The sequence below is a fragment of the Anabas testudineus genome, chromosome 16 (genome assembly GCF_900324465.2).
Source record: "Anabas testudineus chromosome 16, fAnaTes1.2, whole genome shotgun sequence".
NCBI lineage: Eukaryota > Metazoa > Chordata > Actinopteri > Anabantiformes > Anabantidae > Anabas > Anabas testudineus.
Window position 1 is genome coordinate 52,249 of NC_046625.1, and position 23,802 is coordinate 76,050.

The 23,802-nt window shown below is 43.5% G+C and overlaps 1 protein-coding gene across 1 annotated transcript; it reads right to left on the reverse strand.

Moving 5' to 3' along the window:
• Positions 1 to 5,646: 5,646 nt before the first annotated feature.
• decr1 (2,4-dienoyl CoA reductase 1, mitochondrial) lies at positions 5,647 to 23,759 on the reverse strand. The gene is made up of 10 exons (XM_026370926.1): positions 23,673 to 23,759; positions 14,748 to 14,947; positions 13,832 to 13,889; positions 13,659 to 13,745; positions 8,712 to 8,859; positions 8,506 to 8,605; positions 8,327 to 8,399; positions 6,997 to 7,143; positions 6,792 to 6,854; positions 5,647 to 5,891 (listed from the first exon to the last, which is right to left on the reverse strand). Exons 1-10 carry the CDS (start codon positions 23,721 to 23,723, stop codon positions 5,832 to 5,834), a joined length of 987 nt encoding a protein of 328 aa, XP_026226711.1. The 5' UTR covers positions 23,724 to 23,759; the 3' UTR covers positions 5,647 to 5,831.
• Between the last annotated feature and the right edge of the window lie 43 nt (positions 23,760 to 23,802).

A 23,802-nucleotide genomic window follows, 5' to 3' on the forward strand; every position in this document is an offset into this window, starting at 1 on the left:
GAACAGAGGGAAAGCGGGCAGAGCAGAAGAGGAAGGGTGAAGTACAGGGGAAGAGGGGGCGGAGGAGGCGGGAAGAGGGGGGCCCAAACCCAACCCCCACCCGGGGCCGAACCGGAACCGGCCCCCCGCCCGCGCCGAAACGCAACCCCCACCCCGCCGGGCCGAACCGGAACGCGCCCCGCGGAAGCCGAACCGGAACCGCCCCCGCCCGCGCCGAAACCAACCCCGACCCCGCCGGCCGAACCGGAAACCTCCCCCGCCCGCGCCGAAACCCAACCCCGACCCCGCCGGGCCAAACTCAACCTTCCCCCCTCCCCTCCCCTAAAACCCAACCCCCCCCCCTCCTTTCCTAACCTCAACCTTCCCCCCTCCCTCTCCTAAACCCAACCCCTACCCCTTCTTTCCTAACCTAACCTCCCCCCTCCCTCTCCTAAACCCAACCCCCACCCCTCCTTTCCTAACCTTAACCTTTTCCCCCCTCCCTCTCCTAAACCCAACCCCCACCCCTCCTTTCCTAACCTTAACCTTTCCCTCCCTCTTTTAAATCTAATTTCTTTCCCTCCCCTATTCCCCAAATTCATTAAAAAGTTGGAAGCATGCATGGGCTGAGATATAGCTCAATGGGATGAGCAGCCACCATGGAAATTCAAGTTCATGGGTTCGATCCCCGCACCATGCGGGGAAGTTTATCGAGTGTCATCCCCCAGCAGCTGCCCATGCACAGAATCAATGTCCAGTTGAAACAGACTTGGGAGATGATGATGTCTTGTAAATACAGTATGAATTGCATGGGATTTTATGAAATGAAAATTCCTATTAATTTATTGTTGTTAATATTTTGCATGTTTTATTCCTACTAATATTGCATGGTTTTATGTGATGTTTTAACATTTAGCACTTACAAAAAGCACTTTTACACCATATTTATTGTATATATTTATTGCAGTTTTATTTTTATTATTCATAAGTGGCAATTTGGCCAATGATTCGTTTTATGAATATTACTATATTTTAATATTTTATTATTTATTTCAATTTTATACCATCTCCCACTCTGGAACCTTCCTTGACTGGACATACGCTGCCTTCCGACCTTCATCTTTTTATTCCTTTAAAATAAGAACACATACATACTCCTAGGAAAGCATTAAAATATAATGTTATATGAAATAGCTATTGAAATATCACCTCTTTTTAAATTACAACATTGGTATTTTATGGCAGTCAAAGTTTTAACAATTGCTATCATAAATCCACATAGATTATTTTATACTTACCTGTTTTACTTACCTGTTTTAGCAGCAGCAGAAGGAGGGGGTTTGGCAATCTTGTGCAGACCCCTGATGCCAGTGCACCTTGGCCATATAAATGGAAAAATTAAAAATCAAACTCTCTTTACCTAACCCCTAACCCTAACCCTAACCCTAACCCCTAACCCTAACCCCTAACCCTAACCCTAACCCTAACCCTCTAACCCTCTAACCCTAACCCTAAGCCATGAACCCTAACCCTAACCCTAACCCTAACCCTCTAACCCTAACCCTAACCCTAACCCTAACCCTCTAACCCTAACCCTAACCCTAACCCTAACCCCTAACCCTAACCCTAAACCCTAACCCTAACCCTAACCCTAACCCTAAACCCAACCCCTAACCCCCAACCCTAACGGATGTAGGAATAAAAATTAATAAATATAAATAAATATAATACTAAAAATTTAAATAAGTATAAATACATATAAAGATGAAGATATAATAGGGAATCAGTGATTAAAGGGTTAAAAAGTATTTACAGGGTTAAATTCAAATCGGGCTTAATTCATTTCATAGCGATAATAAGAACTCTAAGGTAAAAACACTAAACAATTCACATTGTAAGTTAAGTTAAAAAAGACGATAGAAAGTTACATTTAATAAATAGGGGAACATATAAAAGGGGAAACACGGAAGGAAGTTCATTTTTACATAGAGCATCGAACAGAACACATGTTACTTTGCATAGCTGTTCTTAGCCAGCCATAAATAGTTTTCAGTGTGCCTTGACCTGAAGAAGACCTTTTTATGGTCGAAACGTTGTCCTTTTTTTAGTTGGCACACCTTCCTTAGTTGATTATTAATTTTTCTTTTGTACATTACATTTCAAAGTTCATTTTTTATATAAAACAGTATTTTGTCCTTTCCCTTTTTGGAAAGTGTTTTTTGTTAAAAACATAAATATTTAAGAATTTAAAAAGAATACTTACCTTGAAGGTTTTTTTTGTTTTCTTGGGGTCTAAGCCATGGAGGACGGCTGGACCGTGGTGCGGTATGGTCGGAGGCGCCACCGCAACCAAGTTTCTTGGGACGGGTACAGGGGGCCTATGGGGTGGATGGACAGCGCACGTCCCTTCTCCTCTGGGAGAAGGGTTCAGTTCCCTCCTCCTAACCCTAACCCCTAACCCCTAACCCCTAACCCTAAAACATAGCTGAATTTATCGAAACAGCAAAATATTACAGTTAAAGGTAAAGTATAGCTGTTTTGTAAAAAAGAGCTGAAAATATGTAAAAGAAACTAAAGCAGGTAGCAGATAGATGCTAGCATAAACAGGCTAACTACACACAGGCGAGTGTCTGACGCAGATTTATAAACAGCCTCGATCGCGTGACCTGACACAGTCGTTCCCATGGAGAATTTTGGGGAGAGGCGGGAAAGCATCTGTTAAGATTATCACCCAGGTGAAAACAATTAATATTAACAGTGATTAACACTGATTACACTGATTGACTAAAACTGATTTAGAGCCCTTAGAAACAGACTTTTTCCAGCAAAACCACAAAACGCATCACCAAAAAAAGTGAACCACCTGAGAGCCAAGACTTTAATGTGACTGTAGTGTGAATTTTATGTTTAAGTACTGAAAATTGTGGTCACAGGAGCGAGAGATCCAAGTGGACCCTTCAGCTTGTCGGACAGAATCTCAGACCAAATTTAACGTTGTGGCTAATGGGAGAGCTGAGGGGGACTCCCATCACTCTGAGGCTCACAGAGAAAAAAAATATATTAGTCTCTGAGCTTAGACAAATAGCTTATTGGAATCAGGACAGGTTTTCCTACATTTCGTGAAGAAAGTATGTAGAAAGAGTGACAGTTTATTGAGAAAGAGTTTGGTTTAAAAAATCCGCCTCTCCACTCTAGCTGCGCCAACGTTCCGTCATTCACTCCCATTATAAAGTCCAAAATCAGCCAAAAACAACATGTCACATAAACTGTCATTATAGAAAAAACATAAAAGATATTACAAAACGACATGGAAGATTAATAGCTTAAATTCTACAAGTTGGAATGGTTTCTGTAGGTTAAGGTATCCTAAACTAGTTACAGCTGAAAGACAACGAACTTGAAGAGGATCTGAAGAGACTGTCCCATAGAAATCCATTATAAAAGGTTTTCGAAAAAAACTTAAATCATAAAAATTATAAATATTAGAAACAAGTTGAAGGGAAGCTTAAAAGAGCTTAAAAAGCTGAACATTTTGATAGAAAAACTTACATAATTATTATAATAATAATAAGAAGAAAAATTAGGAAAACAGGTTCCAACAGGCCTAAATGAAAAATTACTTTATTGGCAAAAATAACCATTAATGTGAAATGTTTAAATTGGGGAGGGTTTAAAGGGAACTGGAAAGAATATGGTTTTAAGGTGGAAATGGTTTTATGATGATCTTAATGACATACTGTTTATTTCTGTGGAGAAAGAGAGGAGAGAAAATTTTTTAATTATTATTCTGTTGTAATTATGTGGACTCCAGGATTAATTTATTATTGCATGATATTTACTTGATGAAATGTGACGTGATGCATAAAAATCCTGCATTTTGCTTGAATTTACACTTTAGCTGTAAGATATTTTAGCTGGGTTTTATTGCATGATTTTAGCACCTATTGAGGCTCCATCACTTATATTTATTAATACTTCTTCAATTTTAGTTTATTTATATATATACACTGTATATTTTCCTTCTGAAATTACTAGGATAATTGGAGTCCGTCTAATTCTACCGATAACAGGAATTTAGAATTCTCATTTCTGACCAGCCTCTAAAACAGAATAATGGTTTTATTAAGTTATTTTGACATTTAATAAAGTCAATATTTAACTGTTCCCCACTGTTTTATAATTCTTTAACTTGGAAGTTTTTTTTTTTGTCCTCGTGTCTATTTTGTGTCTTCTCTCTCCTGTAGTTGTGTTTCCTCCTCTCTGTCTCCCTCTCTCTGTACTTTTCTGCAGGTATCCTCGGCCTGGAGCTGTGCATCTCCAGAATCCAGTTCACCTGCCCAATGTTCTTGCTGCTTGTTGTTGTCTTATTGCCCGCTGTTCTTTTTTCTCTCCTCTTTCCACTCACCCCAACTGGTCGAGGCAGATGGCCGCCCACCCTGATCCTGGTTCTGCTGGAGGTTTCTTCCTCTAAAGGGAGTTTTTCCTCTCCACTGCTGCCTAAAGCTTGCTCAAATGGGATTGTTGGGTTTTCTGTGTCATTTTTTGTATAATTATACTCTGTAAGGTCTTAAACCTTAAACACTGTAAAGTGCCTTGAGATAACTTCTGTTGTGAATTGGCGCTATACAAATAAAACTGAATTGAATTGAATATTTTAACCTTAACACAGTTTTTTACCTAACCCAATCGTATGCTGGAATTAATTTGGAATTGTCTTCAACACCAGCTCCAGTTGGTGAAGTTTTGAGGCCTAAAACATGAATTGGATGTTTTTCCCCAAATAACCTAAAACGGATTCTACAAAGGATAAACCTGCAATATATAGCCAACAATGAATATGACCTATGATCTAAACCTAAAGGTGGATTCTGCTTAACTGGGCCTAAACCTAACCTTCTTTATACAGCTGTCTCAGGGTCTGATCAACTATACTAAACCTGACCAATATTAACTACCAGGAGCTTGTAGGGGGTAACAGGTATGTGCCAAGGAACAAGAATGACATGCTCATGTTGCCCATGCTTTGCCGTTGACTCTCTTCAGCAAAACTGCACTTGGTGTATGCCGGGGCAGGGAGAGCCAAGTGAGACCAATCCATTCACCCAACTTCTTATCCTTACCCCTAAAATTGACCAATGAGCTGTAGTCCATAAAGAAGCTTAAATTAGCTGACACACAAGGGATTAATAGATTGAGTATTAAATTCCCCGAGGGACTCGATGAACAATAGGTTTGTGGACTGAAATAGGGTAGAGGACTGTGTACAATCCTATTTTGGACCACTTTATGGTCCTTCACAGGGATGTTTTTAATTCCGTTAACCCTAACACTAGTAACTAAGTACATTTAAGTATTGCAGTTAAGTACAATTTTGAGGTACTGGTACTTGACTAGACCATTACCATTGTATTTCCACTCCACTACAGTTCAGAGGGACATTATACTTTTTCTTATTTCCTTTTTCTCCTCCACATGTACCTAACCGCTTTAGCTACTTCACAGATGCACATTGTACAGAATCTAATAATAATATAATAATTATGAAATAGTAAATGCTGAAGCAGCTCTCTGTACGTACAGGATTAAATTACATGGTCTTTATGTAACACAGATCTTCATCTCTATTATTTGATCATATTTATTTTACAAGGAAAAACAAAAATACAGTTTAAACATTAAACTTCAATGTTTTATTCTCTAACCTTAAGATTTTGTTCACACGGAGCATATCAATTAATAGCAAAATAGCAAAACTCTGCCAACCCCTTTAGAATCTGTCATCACTTCTTAACACCAAGACGACATTATCACGTCTCCGAGCTGATGCACACAGAATGATCTGATTGGTGTTTTTAGGATCCTTTAGTGCTTCTGATCTTCGCCTCCATCATCTTCCACTGATCAGGACTCACCTGGAACACAATCACATCTAAACATGGTCACATTAAATAATATTTTATTTTCATTATCTGTGGTTCTGACACATACAAAATATTAGTAAAGGGTAGGGCTTGATGTGAGTAAATATTCTACCTGAAGCTCAATAAATGTTTTCTAAAGTCTAATGTGTTTATGGTGGAATAATGTGGGTTATTCTAATCAGCCATTACCAGTAATCAGTACACTCATTATCACTAAGAATGATGTGTTTGTATTTCACTATCATCTCTTCTCATTCATTTATTTCACTTCTATTAAAATGACAAAATTATGTTTAGTTTTGTTTACAAGTACATTCCCTAAAGTATTGCACCTAACAACAGTTTTAAAAAGAAAATGCATGTTGCCCTTTCATCCTTAAAAACACTCGACAGATGCATCGGGGGGGCGGCAAGTAGGAAAAAAAATAGCATGAAGGATACATTTGTGGGATCCCACTAAATCTTCCCAGATGGAACAAACTACTTTTACTACTTGAAGTCCCTGAACACTTCGCTCTAAAAACTGTTGCACAGCTGTGAGTTTTAAGGTAAAACCCACACAGAAAGAAAAATTACCACTCTTAGTTCACAGTAGTATTGGTATGATTGATGTTCACAGACAACTTAAGTTGGCCGTTAACATCTGTCAGACATCAAGTAAACAAACATTCAAAAGCAAATGTGTTAATTAGGCCCTTTTGCCAGTTTGTGTCAAACTAACAACCAGGGCACAGTACAGACTCTCAAGATAACAATTTATTACATAACTATTTTACACATGTATCCACCAGTGAGGCAGAAAGTCTGAGATAATAAGTGTCAATATCAGTGTTATTATCTTACACGTCCCGTGTTTATTTGGGGTTCAGAGGACTTCAGTGACACACTCACATCTTGCAGATGGTTAAACTCTCCTGCCATGAACACGTACTCTCCCCCATCAAACCGAATCACCTGAAAACAACCAAACAGGTAGCAATCACCACCAAAACCCTAAATTCTGATCATTCTTGGCTCTGGTCTATGAATGTCGCTGTAAACTTCAGTGACTCACTGAATCAGTCTAAACTCTGATTCAGGAACAGTGTAGACTCACAGCTCCAGACATCCAGGTGGCAAAGTCACTGCTCAAGTACGCTGCCAGGTTTGCGATCTCTGCTGGTTTTCCAAGTCGACCCACTGGCATCCGATTAATCATCAGTTTCTCAAACTCTCCTGTTGGGTCTAGGCGGCTGAATGCCCCCTGAACTCACAAAGTAAATGACAACAACAACCAAATACACATACACTACCGCTCAAAAGAATCACTTACAAATGTATTTGTTTTCCAAAGAAGAGCAAATTCATGCAATTCAGACTAATCCGGCCTCTATGCAAAAATGTATATCTTTTTTTAAAAGTCATCTATTATTAGGAATGTTGCACAGCTAACAACAATTCAAGTTAATCATTTGTTAAGGCTAATTGATTATGAGAAAACCCTTTTGTAATGGTGTTGCACAGCTGAGAACACTTGTACTAATGGAGCAAACAAGGGAGCATGGCATTCAATAGGTTACTTCAGTACCTGAACATCAGCTGTGGTTTGTTTACAGGTTCCAATAGGTACCAACAGCCAGGAAGACAGAACTATCATTAGAGACCTGTCAGTGTATTGTTGTCTTGAGAGAGGAAGGCTACTCAATGCTAGAAACTGTGAGGAAACTAAGAATGTGTAATCATGCCGTTAACTACTACTTTCAGAAAGCAGCACAAACTGGCTCTAACAGGGATAGAAAAAGGAGTGGGAGGCCCCAATGCACAACTGTGCGAGAAGACAAATATCTGAGAGTGTGGAGTTTAGGACAATGCCTCACAAGTCCTCAACTGACAGATGCACTAAATCGATAGATAGACAAACCCAAGTGTCAGCATGAACAGTGAAGACCATTTGTGACTTCAGGATGCTGGAAAAAGATGTATCTCAGACTGGCCAATAAAAAGAAAAGACTGACATGGGCAAAAGAGCACAGACATTTGATGCTGGAAGACTGGAAGAAGGTGTCAGATGAGTCCAAGTTTGAGGTCTTTGGCTCAAACACAAGAACATTTGTGAGATGCAGGACAAATGAAAAGATGCTAGAACAGTGGTTAATACCTTCAGTCAAACATGATGGAGGCAGTGTGATGGTCTGGGTGCTTTGGAGGTGGTGAAATAGGAGATTTGTACAGCTAGAATGTCTAAGGATGTCTGCCACTGTAATTGTGTTTCCATCATTATTTCTACCTCTGACAATGTTAGCATGTCCTGTTCTTTTGCTATATTTCCTATTCTGACTAATTTTTATGTGTGTTTCCTTGGAAAAGAAAAAAAATGTCTAAGTGATCCCAAACTTTTGAGCTCTAGTGTAGACCAAAGCAATCAGCTGTGTTTAGGTGAATGGTACCTTGGTTTTGATTGGACCAGGCTGGATGATGTTAAACCTATGACCATAGCGCCCCCACTCTCCAGCCAGAGACCTGACCCACCAAAACAACACTGTTACCACAGCAACCACTCAACGAGTCCTGGACATTGAGAATTTAACCCTTTTAGCAACACATCTTTTGTAAAGGTCAAACTGACTTGTACAGGGCCTCAACCCCAGCCTTCGCAGATGCACTCGGGACCACAAAACCAGAACCAGACTCAGCATAGATGGTAGTGATGGCCAAGAAGGAAGCACCTGGACAAGAGATAAAACATGAAACATTAAACCAACACCACAAAACTAGAACCTGATCAGTTTGATCACCGTCTGAAATATGAACTAGGGTGAGAATGCCTCTGACCTTTCTGGTTCTGGATCAGTCTCTTGCCCAGCTCCAGAGTAACGAAAGCAGTACCATTCAGGACTATGTCAGTGATGCTCTTCCAGGCATTTGGCGACAGATGCGCTGATGGACACACAAAGTTTCCTGCTGCATTGTTGATGATCACCTGCACCAATCAGATAACACAGGTACTGTGATATCACACAGATATAATAGGGAATTAAACAACTTGGTGTACATAATTTTGTTAGAGAATGTGAAGTCACAGACTCTCTTCTCCTTTCATCTAGAACCTTTGATTCTCACTGATGGATTATAAACCATGTGGAGTCACTGACTTGTTAGATGGTCTACTGTTTTTCCACCTGCTTAGTGATAAAAGACCTGGATTGTAAGTTTGTGATAGATTCTGTCTGAGACCACCTCCTGTGTTTAACGAGGGTTATTTAATCCTTCATTAAACTTCTTCCTTCACACCTTGTTTGAACCAGTTGTTTCTTCTGTCCTGAATATAAACATTACTGTCTTCAAAAGTCGTTGATCTGGTCTTTCAGATACAGTTGGTCTGCTGAGTCCTGTGCTGAGGAGCTGGATCTCCTGGGTTGTGCTGCGAGTTTGTGAAGCTGTTGTTTCTCCTATGTACAAATCTGTACATTCTTAAATGCATTGAACTGCAGATAATAGATTGCTCCGTTTGTGTCTGGGTGTTTAGTCCTTGGGGTGGCCCAGTTTCTGTGTTGAGTGTTGCTTGGTTTGAGATGTAGAGATGCTGTGTTTCTTGAAGATCCTCCTGAGCTTTTCAGACACTCTCTCATCATAAGGAAGGAATTGTCTTCTTCCCAGTTTGTTGTGGCAGTGACCCTATTAGGTCTTTTCCTGACAAAAGCCCAGTTAGGATAGCCACAAGTGCCTCTTTAATGTGTTTGTTTTTTCACCTTTCCCTCTGTCCTAGTAGGAATGCTCTCTGCCCAGTGGTTTAGGGTTCTGATCACTCCAAGTTTCTGTTTCAGAGGATGAAGAAAGTCAAAGAGTAAATACTGATCTGTATGTGTGGATTTCCTGTAAACTTCAATGTTGAGGCTTCTGTTTTCCTTAATATGCACTGCATAATCCAAGAAGTCAAAGTCAAATTTCTCAATTGTACCACATGCAGAGTACATACAGAGAATTGAAATTGCATTTGCAGACATTTCATGGTTTTCTGCATTCATTTGTCACAACATGTGATATGATCTTCAAAGGACCTATCAGAGGATCTACAATCAAGAATTGTTGATTTACATAAAGCTGGAAAGGGCTACAAAGTGATGTCAAAGACAAATTCACCAGTCTACTGTTAAACAATCCACAAATGGAGACACTTTAGCACAGGAGCAAGAGCACAACAAACATTCATTAATGAAGTAAAGAAATAACCCTGAGTGACAGCAAAAGATTTAAAGGCATCATTGGAACTGGCTAACATCTGTGACCATGACTCTACAGTAGGTAAAACATTGAACAAATAGGGTGTCTATGGCAGGACACCACGAAGGAAGCCATTGCTTATTAAAAAGAACATTGCTGCATGCTTGAAGTTTGTCAAGAGCACATTGACACTCCACGGCAGTATTGGCAAAATATAACGACAGCAAGAGCTTGTTGTTTGTTTCCTCTAAGTTCTGTAACTCTGGTCCAAATTCTAAATTAATTTTTCTAACTTTTGTATGACTTATCAAAGGTTGGAGGAACTTGTTGTTGCCAACAATCCTTTGCTATCAATGTTATTCCACAAAAGACACTATTATGCTATAGACAAAATAGGTAAAAATCATATACACTGCTCAAAAAAATAAAGGGAACACTTAAACAACACAATGTAACTCCAAGTCAATCACACTTCTGAGTAATCAAACTGCCCACTTAGGAAGCAACACTGATTGACAATCAATTTCACATGCTATTATGCAAATGGAATAGAAATTATAGGCAATTAGCAAGACACCCTCAATAAGACCAGGTCCACTTCTCAGTTCCTATGCTTTCTGGCTGCTGTTTTGGTCACTTTTGAATGCTAGTGGTGCTTTCACTCTAGTGGTAGCATGAGACGGAGTCTGCAACCCACACAAGTGGCTCAGGTAGTGCAGCTCATCCAGGATGGCACATCAATGCGAGGTGTGGCAAGAAGGTTTGCTGTGTCTATCAGAGTAGTGTCCAGAGCATGGAGGCGCTACCAGGAGACAGGCCAGTACATCAGGAGACGTGGAGGAGGCCGTAGGAGAGCAACAACCCATCAGCAGGACCGCTACCTCCGCCTTTGTGCAAGGAGGAACAGGAGGAGCACTGCCAGAGCCCTGCAAAATGACCTTCAGCCGGCCACAAATGTGCATGTTACTGCTCAAACGGTCAGAAACAGACTCCATGAGGGTGATATGAGGGCCAGACGTCCACAGGTGGACGCCATGGAGAACATTCTGCTGCCTGTAACATCTTCCAGCATGACCACTGTGGCAGTGGGTCAGTAATAGTGTGGGGTGGCCTTTCTTTGGAGGGCCGCACAGCCCTCTATGGGCTCACTAGAGGTAGCCTGACTGCCATTAGGAACCGAGATGAGATCCTCAGACCCCTTGTGAGATCATATGCTGGTGCGGTTGGCCTTGAGTTCCTCGTAAGGCAAGACAATGCTAGACCTCATGTGGCTGGAGTGTGTCGGCAGTTCCTGCAAGACGAAGGCATTGGTGCTATGAACTGGCCCGCCCGTTCCCCAGACCTGAATCCAATTGAGCACATCTGGGACATCATGTCTCGCTATATCCACCAACGCCACGTTGCACCACAGACTGTCCAGGAGTTGGCGGATGCTTTCGTCCAAGTCTGGGAGGAGATGCCTCAGGAGACCATCTGTCACCTCATCAGGAGCATGCCCAGGCGCTGTAGGGAGGTCATACAGGCACGTGGAGGCCACTCACACTACTGAGGCTCATTTTAACTTGTTTTAAGGACATTACATCAAAGTTGGATCAGCCTGTAGTGTGTTTTTCCACTTCAATTTTGAGTGTGATTCCAAATCCAGACCTTCATGGCTTAATAAATTTGATTTACGTTGATAATTTTTGTGTGATTTTGCTGTTAGCACATTCAACTATGAAAACAACACTATTTAAGTAAGTAAGTATTTAATAAGAATATTTCATTCAGTCAGATCTAGGTTGTGCTATTTTAGTGTTCCCTTCATTTTTTGAGCAGTGTATATTATTCACATATACAAAAAAATGTGGGCTTATTTATAAAGTGGTGTGCAGAAAGCGAAATCTGCATAAAAACTGACTGGTGCAGCTGCTGAGTTCAGAATCTGTGTGTGTGTGTGTGTGTGTGATTGATCCCCTTGGGGAAATTGTGGGTGGACAGCTGCTAGACAGTATGTCAGCGCTACACTTCGGTGTCTTGTCCAAGGACACCTCAGCAAGTAGCCAGGAGGAACCGGGAATCAAACCACTCACCCTGGGGTTCGTAGGCAACTGTGTTACCCCCTGAGCTAGTGAGTCGTTCGTGTGTGTGTGCGTGCGTGCACGCGCACTTGTATGGCTATCATTGTGAGGAGCAGCATGAATTTTTTAACATTAGGCTGAGGACATTTTTAAAAAGTGACAACATTGTAGCCAATCCTCACAATGAGAAGGGTATATAAACAGCAACCACGAGATTAAGAGTATGTTTTAAAATTGGGTGAATTAATTGGTCTCACTTGGCTCTCCCCACCACGGCGCATGCCAGGTGCAATTTGGTGTTAATTAAATTAAATTAAATTAAAAATAGAAAGAGTAGATTAGCATACCTCACACTGACTGCCTTTCTGGCTACGCAACCCAACTGACTAAGCCGTGACGTGACAACTGACAGGAGGGTGACGACCTCTTTGGGACTGGAATAATGGTGGTGGCTTTGATGCACATGGGGCCCACAGCTTGACTCAGTAACATGCTCTTTGGGTCAGCATTGTTGGAATCCTCTGTCGAGAAAAAAAACTTTTGGGGAGGCTGTCTGCTGCTCACAGATGGGCTGATATAGTTCATTTAGTGCCTTGCTTCTGTTGTTGTTTGAGCTAGGGGTGGTATAGACAGCAACGAGCAGTATGGCTGAATATTCCCTTGGTAAATAGAACAGCTGGCACTTGACAATCAGAAATCCACCAGGGCTTAGCATTGTTTGCAGACCACAACAGGCACCAGGCATCATTGACGTACGCACAGAGCCGGCTGCCGCAGTTCCTACCTCCCTCTACGAGAGCTCTGTCCACTCTGTAGCATGTTAGCCAGTGAAGTTGAATGGTGCAGTCCTGGATGTTGTTGAGTCATACTTCTGTGAACTCAAAAACACAGGAATCTTCCACAGTCCTCAGAGGTAAATGCATTTGTTTATTGCCCCAAGAGCCTTTGTTAGCCAGTATGATGGAGGGGATTGTCAGTTTATGTGGGCTAGCCGCTAGCCTAGCCTGGATACCTCCACGCTTATTCCTCTTCTGCTGTCTCTCACACTGCTTGTGGCACCTCCACTACGGGCAAAATGCAGGAGTGGGAGTCGGTGATTGGTAAGCCTCTGGAGCAGACCGCCGTTCCCTAGTTCTCTGGTGAGCGCATAGTTTAATTCTATAAATGTGGTTCTTTCAATGTTGAGCAGAAACTCACAACTGTATGTGATCTTTGGGAGAGATAAACACAATGAACGTACTAAAACACATACTGAAAGCTTCATAAGACAAGGAAAACACCATACTGTTGGGAGAAAGAGAAACCGCAGCGTGTGTACATGCCGCCTTCTTCATTTAAAAAGAAGGCCAAGCACATCTCTGTGATATCCTCACAATTGGATTTAATGGTGCTGTCCATAGCATCATTATCAGAAATAAATTACTGTGTAATATAAATAAAGCAAATCTCCTCTACAGCTATAGATGCGTTATGTTTGATAAAATGCATGTGTTATTACATCAGGAAGTCCAGTCAGAGTCTCCATCTGGTCAACACAGCAAGAAACCGCCTCAGGGTCTCTGATATCACACTGAACAGCATGGACCTGAGGACAAAGAGACAGAGAAGTGAGTCAGACTAGGTCACACCAGAACAAACAAGTTCAGGTCAGTTCTGGTTCTGGTTTATCACCTTGTTTCCAGTCTGGCTGCTGATTTCTTTAGCTGCCTGCTGCAGAACATCCAACTTTCTGCTCAAATACAAACAGCAAGTCAGCGTTTATTTGTCACATGCAGTTTGTGGATTGGGAACAAAGTCTGTCTCAGCTATTTTTGTGTCTTCTCATCTAATTCTCAGTGGATCATACATGAATTTAGGTTCTGTGTGTAAGAGGACCGAAAGAACTGAATGTAAAAAGCTTGTTATTAAGCTGGCTTAAGGCCTGCTTGTCTGGTTGTTCCTTCAAGGTATCTTGGCAGGGGCAGGTTTCTAACTCACTGCCTCTCCACTGGCATGCCACAGGGCTCAGTTTTTGGGCCTTCAACTCTTTTCCATCTATACTACATCCCTATGTTCTATTATTCAGTCATATGTTTTGTCCTATCATTGCTATGCTGATTGATTAGACAAAAAGGACATGTTACACCACTCTTCAGATCTCTGCACATGCTTCCTGCACCTGCTGCGTCAGCAAGCCCTGACCCTTACCTACACCTTATCTCTAAATATCCCAGAATAACCTTTTCAGCTCAGTAGTTTCACAATGGTGGACGCTCGGCTGTCTGTCAATTTTCAAAAACTTACTAAAAACAGAACTCTTCTGAATCTCTCGCTACACAGAAAAGAAAAACAAATTATGCACTTTTGCCCCATGTAACTTAAGCAGCTTTTCCAAGAGTACTTTACTTTATAGTTCTTCTCCTTGGCTCAGATATTTTGCTTGCTTTGTATCTCACTTGTAAGTCGCTTTGGATAAAAGCATCTGACAAATAACTAAATGTAAATGTAATGACTGAGCAAAATGTCGAATTTTTGGACCATCAACTCAGGGATTGAAGAACCCCAGTTACCGTGATCGAGGTAGTGGATCTGTCATGTGACTTCTTACCTGCTGGCAATGACACACTGGGCCCCCAGCTGTGACAAGGTGTTGGTCATGGCTCGGCCCAGACCCGTCCCCCCTCCAGTGATGAAGGCCACTTTGTTGTTGAAAGCTCCAATCGGCAGCATGACGCCTTCAGTTGGAAGGAAGAACCTTGACTGAGAAGGAGGAGAACTGGACTGAACCGAGGAGCTGTGGAACCATGACTAAAACACAGAAGAGATTAATCAGAACCCTCAGGAACATGGACCTGAGCAGCCAATCAAAGGAACTGTTGGGTTTAAACAAATTAAGGTAAAATCATAATGACTTCCTAAAAGTTAAATAATTACTAAAGATCAAATCAAAGTTAAACAAGGAAAGCATCAGAAAACATAAAAATACATCAAACAAACAACTACTACAGTGAAACTACAGTAATGGACCAAATTAACTATTATCTAATTAGTTAAAGTTAATGATAACTACCTCACTTGTGACAGAATGAGTGTGAGTGTTAATATTGCTTTTTGTTTTTGGTGAATTTGTCAGAAGTATATGAAGTAAATGTTTGATTGAGCTCATTCTTCACTCTTTAAACTGGATCCTTCTCCACTGATCATCATATGTTAAATTATTTATCCTTTGTTAGTCTAATCTAATTTTCAGTTGCTAGATTCACTTCCACAACAGTTAAAAAACTATATGATTATTTAGCTGTTTCCTAAATTTTATTCTGTTAGAGTAATGACTGGTAACCTCTCTGCTCATGATATTTTCTGATTAATTGATCAATTGAATTCTTCCTTATAGAATACAATACATGAAAAGATTCAAAGAAGAGAGGTGGGCTCTGGTCATCTCTCGGCTCGACTACTGCAGTGTCTTACTGATGGGGTTACCAGCTACACCAACCAACCTCCACATGATCCAAAATGCAGCATCACGTCCCATTTTTGATCAAACAAAAAGGACACATCATTCTCCAGATCTCTGCACTGGCTTCATGTAGCTCCTGCATCAGGTTCAAAGTCCTGACTCTTACCTACAAAGTGGCCAACTCAACAGCACTGGCCTACCTGAACTCCCTCATTCTGGTCTACAATCCCTCTCTTGTGGCCCCCTCACATCACCTCAAAAGATCCCAGGCAAAACTTATTAGCTCTATGTCGGTGAAGATTCTCAGTCGTCCATGTGAAGTTATCTGGAGTCATGGCAACTAGACTTCCATCTTGTTAGGCTGAACCGTTTCACTTTTCATCAAGAAGCTTCTTCAGTCTAAAGATAGTTGGTTACTCATATTACACTGATACTCATATTACACCTGATACTCATATTACACCTGGACAATAATCATAAACCAACTTACACAATGTACATTTTCAATACTGCCATCTAGTAATATCCATATACTGTACATACTCACACTGCTACATATACTGTACTTACATGTATATATTTTATTTATTACTGAACTGTTTATACTGTCAGGTTTCATAGCCTATTTATCTCGGACTGTGCCAGTTTAGTCTTTCGTCTCCTTTGGTCAGACTGTCTTTCTGACACTCTAGTATTTAAGCTGTTGTAAAAATGCAATTTCCCCATTGTGGGACTAATAAAGGTTTTTCTTATCTTATCTTCTTATCTTAGAGACCACAAATTATCCTGATCAAAGATCTCCTTCACTTCATACATCAAAGAAATCTCTAGAACTGCCTTTTTTCACCTAAGAAACATTGCTAAAATTAGGAGCATCCTGTCCCAAAGTGATGCTGAAAAACCAATCCATGCATTTGTTACTTCCAGACTGGACTATTGTAATCCATTATTAATAGTTTGTCCCAATAACTCATTAAAGAGCCTCCAGTTAATCCAAAATGCTGCAGCCAGAGTTCTGACTGGAATTAGCAAGAGATCATATTTCTCCAACGTTAGCTTCTCTCCATTGGCTCCCTGTTAAATCCAGAATTGAATTTAAAATTCTTCTCCTCACTTATAAATCCCTTAATAATCAGGCTCCATCTTATCTTAAAGACCTCATAGTTCCATATCTTTCAAGCAGAACTCTCCGTTCTCAGACCGCAGGTTTACTTGTGGTTCCTAGAGTTTCCAAATGTAGAATGGGAGGCAGAGCCTTTAACTACCAAGCCCCTCTCCTGTGGAACCAGCTCCCAGTTCAGGTTCGGGAGGCAGACACCCTCTCTACATTTAAGACTAGACTTAAAACTTTCCTTTTTTATAAAGCTTATAGTTAGAGATGGATCAGGTGACTCTGAACCATCTCTTAGTTATGCTGATATAGCTTAGTCTGCTGGGGGACCTCTACTGATAAACTGAGCTCCTCTCCTCTCTCCTTTCTCCTGTATCAATGCAAATGCCACCATTTCATGTCATTAACTTTGTGTCTTCTCTCTCCTGTAGTTGTGTTTCCTCCTCTCTGTCTCCCTCTCTCTGTACTTTTCTCCAGGTATCCTCGGCCTGGAGCTGTACATCTCCAGAATCCAGTTCATCTGCCCAATGTTCTTGATGCTTGTTGTTGTCTTTATTGCCTGCTGTTCTTTTCTCTCTTCTCTTTTCACTCACCCCAACTGGTCGAGGTAGATGGCCGCCCACTATGAGCCTGGTTCTGCTGGAGGTTTCTTCCTCTAAAGGGAGTTTTTCCTCTCCACTGTTGCCTAAAGCTTGCTCAAATGGGATTGTTGGGTTTTCACTATAATCTTTTGTATAAATATTTTCTGTAAGGTCTTAAACCTTACACTGTAAAGTGCCTTGAGATAACTTCTGTTGTAAATTGGCGCTATACAAATAAAATTGAATTGAATTGAAATTGATGCCCCAGGTTTGGTTCTACTCCACCCATGGCCTGAATAGGCTTGTTAGGTGAAACAATGGAAGGGGAAGATCTTATAGTCACACCTCTGCCAAACCCTATTATCTCCTAAAGTGGGTCGTTAGGTGTGTCCAACTTGGTGCAGGTGTGAACTGGCTCTCAAACCACTTGTAATTTGCAATAAGTGAACAACATTATCCTCAAATGTCCTTTGTCTTTTAGATTGAGGTACACAGCTGATTCAGGTCCTGAGGTAGTACTACTCCTGAGTTTTGCCATCTTCCTGTGTAGTCGCTGTTTGGTTTCTTTAATGTACTGCTCAAAGCACTCTTCACTGCACTGGACTGCACGCATACACTATACTGCTCATCTTGTGTTTTGTAGTCTGGCCTTTGGGGTGGACAACTCTGCCTGAGTGTTAGCAGGCTTGAAATAGACAAGTATGCTGTGTTTTGTAAAAATCCTTTCCAGCTTCTCTGAAACCCCAGCCATGTAAGGCATGAGCAGGTTTTTGTGTTGAACCTGGGACTTCGGCTGTTCCGTTGTTCTTTTTCTGGAACAGGACGCTGCCTTGTTGAAGGCCTACTTGCGGTATCTACAGGTCTTGAGAGCTGTCTTCAGATGCCTGTCGTCCTTCTTATGGTATTCTGTGGAGGTGGGAATGTTTGGCACTCTGTGGTTCCATGTAATTGAAGCAGCTCTTTCAAGAGCACTTTATAGTTTGTGTATCTAAGTCCTTGACTTGTAGTACTGATATTCTATTTCGTATAGGCTTCGCCCTCTAAGAGCTGTCGCTATTTGGTTTATCCCCGCGCGCATGCGCAGTCGTGAAGAATTCTTTCGCGCCCTGTGGCAGCACAGGGCTACCTCACTCAGGTCCGCCCACAGAGTATAAAAGCCCTGCGTGACCTGAGGACTGCTCCCCTTTTTACTTCAGCGTGCTATGCAGTCACCTTGTGAAGATAAGAAGATGTGCTGTATTCTACGTTCCACCGGCGGGGTCCGGCTGTGCCCAGGATGCAAAACTGCCTTCATCCTAGACGACGACCTCCATGCTCGCTGCGAAATCTGCCTCAGCCCTGAACATGCCGAGCTAGCCCCCACTCCTCGGCCCACGTGCCCCTATTGTGCACGTCTGCCCCTGGAGGAGAAGCAGCGACGAGTGGACACCTTCGCGGTGCTCCGGGAGGACGACGGAGGCGACAGCTGGGCTAAGCCAGTTAGCTTCCACATGGGAGAAGCTATCGACTGCCTGAACCCCCCCAGTCTAGAGGGCGAGCTCCATGTAGGACAACAGTCCCCTGACTTGGCTTCCTCCATTGTTGGCTCCCCTCCTGGTTCCCCCCTCTTCCTCGTGGAAGACATTGGTGACGACAGGACTCTTCAACCAGCACGGCGACATGCCTTCTCCTCTCTCCCGCCTGCTGGCCACCTGACTGCTTGCGGTGCTCTTCTCCGGGACCTCCCTGAGATTATAAAGAGAGCGGTTGACAGGAAGGGTATTCCTCTGCCTCCAGAGCCGCCTGCACCTGCTCCCAGCAACATGGTCGGCGACTTTTATCGCAGTGAGCAGGAGGTTAAACGCCTTCAGCTATGGCCGACTTTTCCCGCCCTCCGCCCTTTCCTATCGGAGGCCGGTCAGAATCCTGGGAAGCTGAAGGCTCTGGTGGCTCGTTATGACCCCTTCACCAGAGTTCACAGGGAGACGGAACGTGGCTTTCCTGCCGTTCCACCGCTAGAGCCTAGTCTAGCCTCCATCCTGCTCCCTAAGGCGACCTTCTTCGTCAGACATTGGCCTACTCCGCCATCTTCCCGTGACCAGGTCACCGCCCGACTCACCGACCGCACACACCAGTGTGCCGCTCAGACGGCAGCCGCCATCAATAATATCGCCCTGCTCAGCTCCTGTTTCCTCCATCGCCGCGCAGCCTGGAGTGCTGCCAGCCGAGTCAGCGGATGAAATCAGCAAGGCTATGGCAGCCATCCTCACTTTGTTGTCAGCCGCAGCGGTGGTGCAGTCCCGCATCATGGCCTGGATGACCATGTTACAGCGTGGCTTCACATGTCTCAGCTCCCGGAACAGATCAGGAAGGGCCTTTTGGATGGACCCACCAGCCCCAATGGGCTGTTTGGTCCACTCCTTCAGGAAGCTATTTCTCACATGCAAAAGGCGTCAGAGGAGGCAGACAGAGTGAAGAGACTCACATCATGGAGCCGTGCATCAACGCGGCCTCCGCGCCCCCAGGACTCCTGGCGTGATCGCAGAGACTCCCGCAGCAGACCGAGACGCCCTTCAGCCACAGCTGTCGCAGGCGTCTCTATCCACTCCGCTCCCACCGCCTCCTCCTCCTTCTCATCCTCAGCATGTCCCGGCAGCGCCCAGGCGGCCTGTCCCTCGCCAGTCGGCCAGGTCAAAACCGCCTGCCGAGCCTCCTTGCAAGCAGAGATGGCAATGACGGGATGCGGGAAGCGTGTGCCACTCTGCTGAATCTGCCGCACAGAGCAGTTTCCTGACATTCAGTCCGCTTCTGTCTCCACTAAGTTTTTTGCGGCCGGTTATGTTGACGCACACGTTTCCCACTCACAGGTACACTTCAACGCACTCACACACTCTGTGCCAGCGATGCGTTCCGCCCCTTCACTCACCGGTGTCTGCTCGGATGAGACGTCTCTCTCTCCTGACATCTTGACGTCTCGTCCACACAAATTTCCTATATATGGCCCCCCCACCGCTGACCCTCTTGTACGTGTTAGCGGGGGGTTTTCTCTCTGGCGTGATTCAGACAACGACTCGTTTTCTCTGGATTCACAGCCCTTTCGCTTCCGCCCTCCCATGGGCTGCGACGAGCGGTCATTCAGCGGCGGAGAGGGCTCTCCTCTGGTTATCAGCCATGTTCACGGAGGCTCCGCAAAAGTGTGCTCGCCCGCTTTCAGAGTGTTACTTGGTGTGGCGAAGTCTGCTTCCTCTAAACAGGTGGATGAACAGTGTAATTAAACAAGGTTACACTCTCCAGTTCTCCTCTCCTCCTCCTCCATTCAACGAAGTGATGGAGACTGTGATGCCGTCTCAGGCGGAGACAGCCGCTCTGCAGACGGAATTGACAGAACTACAGGAGAAGGGAGTAATTTCCGAGAAAAAAGACGGGCGGCATGAGACTCATACTCGACCTGTCCCTGTTCAACAAGCACATTATAAAGCGACCGTTTCACATGCTCACCATAAGACATGCGATGGAATGTGTTCGTCCCGGCGATTGGTTCACGTCAAATCGACCTAAAAGAGGCATTTTTTCCATGTGCATATCATTCCAAAACACAGGAAATTCCTGCGTTTCTCTTTCCACGGGGTTCAGTTTCAGTACAACTGTTTGCCTTTCAGTTATTCACTGGCTCCACCCACGTTCTTCAAGTAGTGGAAACAGCCTTGGAACCATTACGCAGGAGGCGAATCAGAGTCTTGTTTTATTTAGACGACCTGCTTCTGATGGCTTCTGGGAGTGTGTTTGGATTCATGCAACATGAGAGCGACACTCTCTCCTGCGAGACGGGAGGCGCTCGTTTCTCTCCTCATGCGCATCTCGCCTCACTCTGTAGTGACAGCTCTGTCAGTGATGTGTTTACTGGGCATAATGTGAGCCTGTCATGTGGTGATTCCCCTCGGTGTTCTTCATATGCGTAAGATTCAGTCTCCGCTTGGATCCGATCCGTCACAGGAGACGCATGGTGTCTGTCCCGCCTCCATTCAGTCAGATCTGAATTATTGGAAAACCCCTCGTGTGTTGTCAGAGGGAGTTCCCCTCGGCAGAGCTGCGTCACACATCTCGGTGTACACAGACGCGTCTCTGTTCGGCTGGGGTGGCATATGTCTGTCTCAGGTTGTGGGAGGAAGATGGAGAGGACCGCCATCTCTCCACATAAATTGTCTGGAGCTCTCCACAGTGCTCAAAGTGCTGAAACATTTTGCTTCTCTGCTGAGGAACAATCACGTGATGGTGAGAGCAGACAACAAAACAGCTGCCGCTTACATCAATCGACAGGGCGGTGTTCGCTCAGCCCGCCTGCTGGAAATAGCCAAAGATCTGCTGTTGTGGTCCCACACCAAGCTAGGCGGACGGCCGCCCAGCGACTGGAAAATCAATCCCACGATCTCGCTGGAATTGTGGAACAGGTTCGGCACGGCAGAGGTGGATATGTTCGCGTCTCGCGAGAATGCACAATGCGCGCTGTGGTTCGCTATGGACACACGCGACAATCCTCCACTCGGGGTGGATGCTTTTGCTCATCATCCATGGCCCAGAGTCCTTCTCTATGCCTTCTCTCCCATTCCTCTGATTCCACGTCTCTTGATACGTGTACAGGGGGAGCGTCTGTCGGTCATTCTGGTGGCTCCGGAGCGCATAAGTGCTTCTTGGTTTCCCACAAGGATTCAGCTGTTGTCGAGCGATCCCTGGCGGTCTGCGGTGGCGCAGCGACGTACTCTCACAGGTGGACTATACGATCCCCCACTACCCAGTGATAGGTCAGCGCCTGTGGGCATGGCCCCTGAACAAGAACATTTAGAGAGCCTGGGTCTGCCGTCTGCAGTGATTCGCACCATTCAGAATGCAAGAGCTCAATCCACCACAACGTCATACGGAGCAAAATGGTCGGCTTTTCAGCGATGGTGTGTGGAGAAGGACATGGATCCCACTTCCTGCTTCATTCCCCAAATTCTGTTTTTTCTTCAGTTATTGGTAGATCAGGAGCTGGCTCTGTCTACGGTTAAAACATATGCCGCAGCCATTTCATCTTGCCATGAGGGTTTTGGAGAGAGAACTGTTTTTGCGCATCCATTGATTAAACGGTTCTTAAAGGGTGTTCAGAGACAGCGGCCTCCGACTCGTAATATTATGCCTCAGTGGGAATTGCCACTGATCTTTGTGCGCTGTCGGTCTCCCCTGCCTGCATTGTTATGAGGGAAGATGGAACCTTGGCAATTCTCAGACCTAATACGGCATTCACACCTAAAATACTGACTTCCTCCTTTAAATCCAGAGTCGTTACATTCGAGGGGTTTTTCCCTCCTCCCCACCGTAGTGAGGTGGAGTTGGCTGCGCACTGTCTCTGTCCTGTTCGTTCACTGTCACATTACGTGACGCGCACAGCTGTTTTTAGACAGACTCAACAATTGTTTGCGCATTACAGGGAACATTCCCAAGGGAAAGCTCTGACCAAACAACGGCTGTCTCACTGGTTGTGTGAAGTTATCACACAGGCTTATGTGTCAGCGGGTAAAGAGCCTTCGCGTAATGTTCGTGCTCATTCCACTAGAGCCATGTCCACCTCCACAGCCCTTTTCAAAGGTATGGCAGTGGAGGATATATGTACAGCTGCACCGGGGTTACAATACGTAACCAACGTTTTGCTTTGTACCTCACTTGTAAGTCGCTGATAAAGCGTCTGATAAATGACTAAATGTTAATGTAAATGCCAAATTAGTAATAGTTAAGTGACTTTGAAAATAAAAGTTAAGGGTTAGGGTTACCTATCAGATTAAGAAAACTGCTTTATAGATTTATTTAAAATCAATATGTTGATCTGCGATGTCTTTATAGTTTGTAGTGTTCTGTGCGTTAGTGTTCAATGTTTCTGAATCAGTTTCATGACATATATGACACTGACCGTAACTTAGCTGTAACGTATGTCTGAATTGAAACATTAGCAACAAAACACTACACAATCATTTATGATGCGTTTTTGTTCATAGCCTCCCAAAAAATGAAGTTATACAAAGACATGGACTGACGAGAATGGGCTGAGAGACAAATAGCCCCTTCAACTGTTATTTAAAGATGGAAGATTTAGACAGACATTTTGAACTTAACCAAATATCCAGTATCATAAATACATTTTTCACATTTGAAACAAACCGAACTTCAGAAAAATCGACTGTAAACTCAGCGAGGTATGGAGTTTTTAATAGCTGATAAACCCCTAACCCAGGGGACCCGCTCATGGTGGCCGAGTTGACGCATCGACACCAATAGACGTGAAGTCCTACAGGTAGCATCTAGGTGTAGATATATATATATATATATATACAGAAGTTTTTTTTTTGCTTCATTTGTTTTGTTCTCTCTCACCTTATGCGGTCTGAAAATTCCACTTCTCCTAAACAATACAAAAGCCGCCATTTTGCTCAGTACTGATGAACTTTGTCCCGGATTATACCAACCCAAGAGGTGGGAATTTACCATTCACAATCGGCCTAAT

Coding starts and splice junctions, on each gene's coding strand:
- decr1 (XM_026370926.1), bottom strand. CDS start 23,723: ATGGCGGCTTTTGTATTGTTTAGGAGAAGTGGAATTTTCAGACCGCAT. Junction 8,606..8,711: donor ACTGATCCAGAACCAGAAAG/GTCAGAGGCATT, acceptor TCTCTTGTCCAG/GTGCTTCCTTCTTGGCCATC. Junction 6,855..6,996: donor CCACCTGGATGTCTGGAGCT/GTGAGTCTACAC, acceptor GGTTGTTTTCAG/GTGATTCGGTTTGATGGGGG.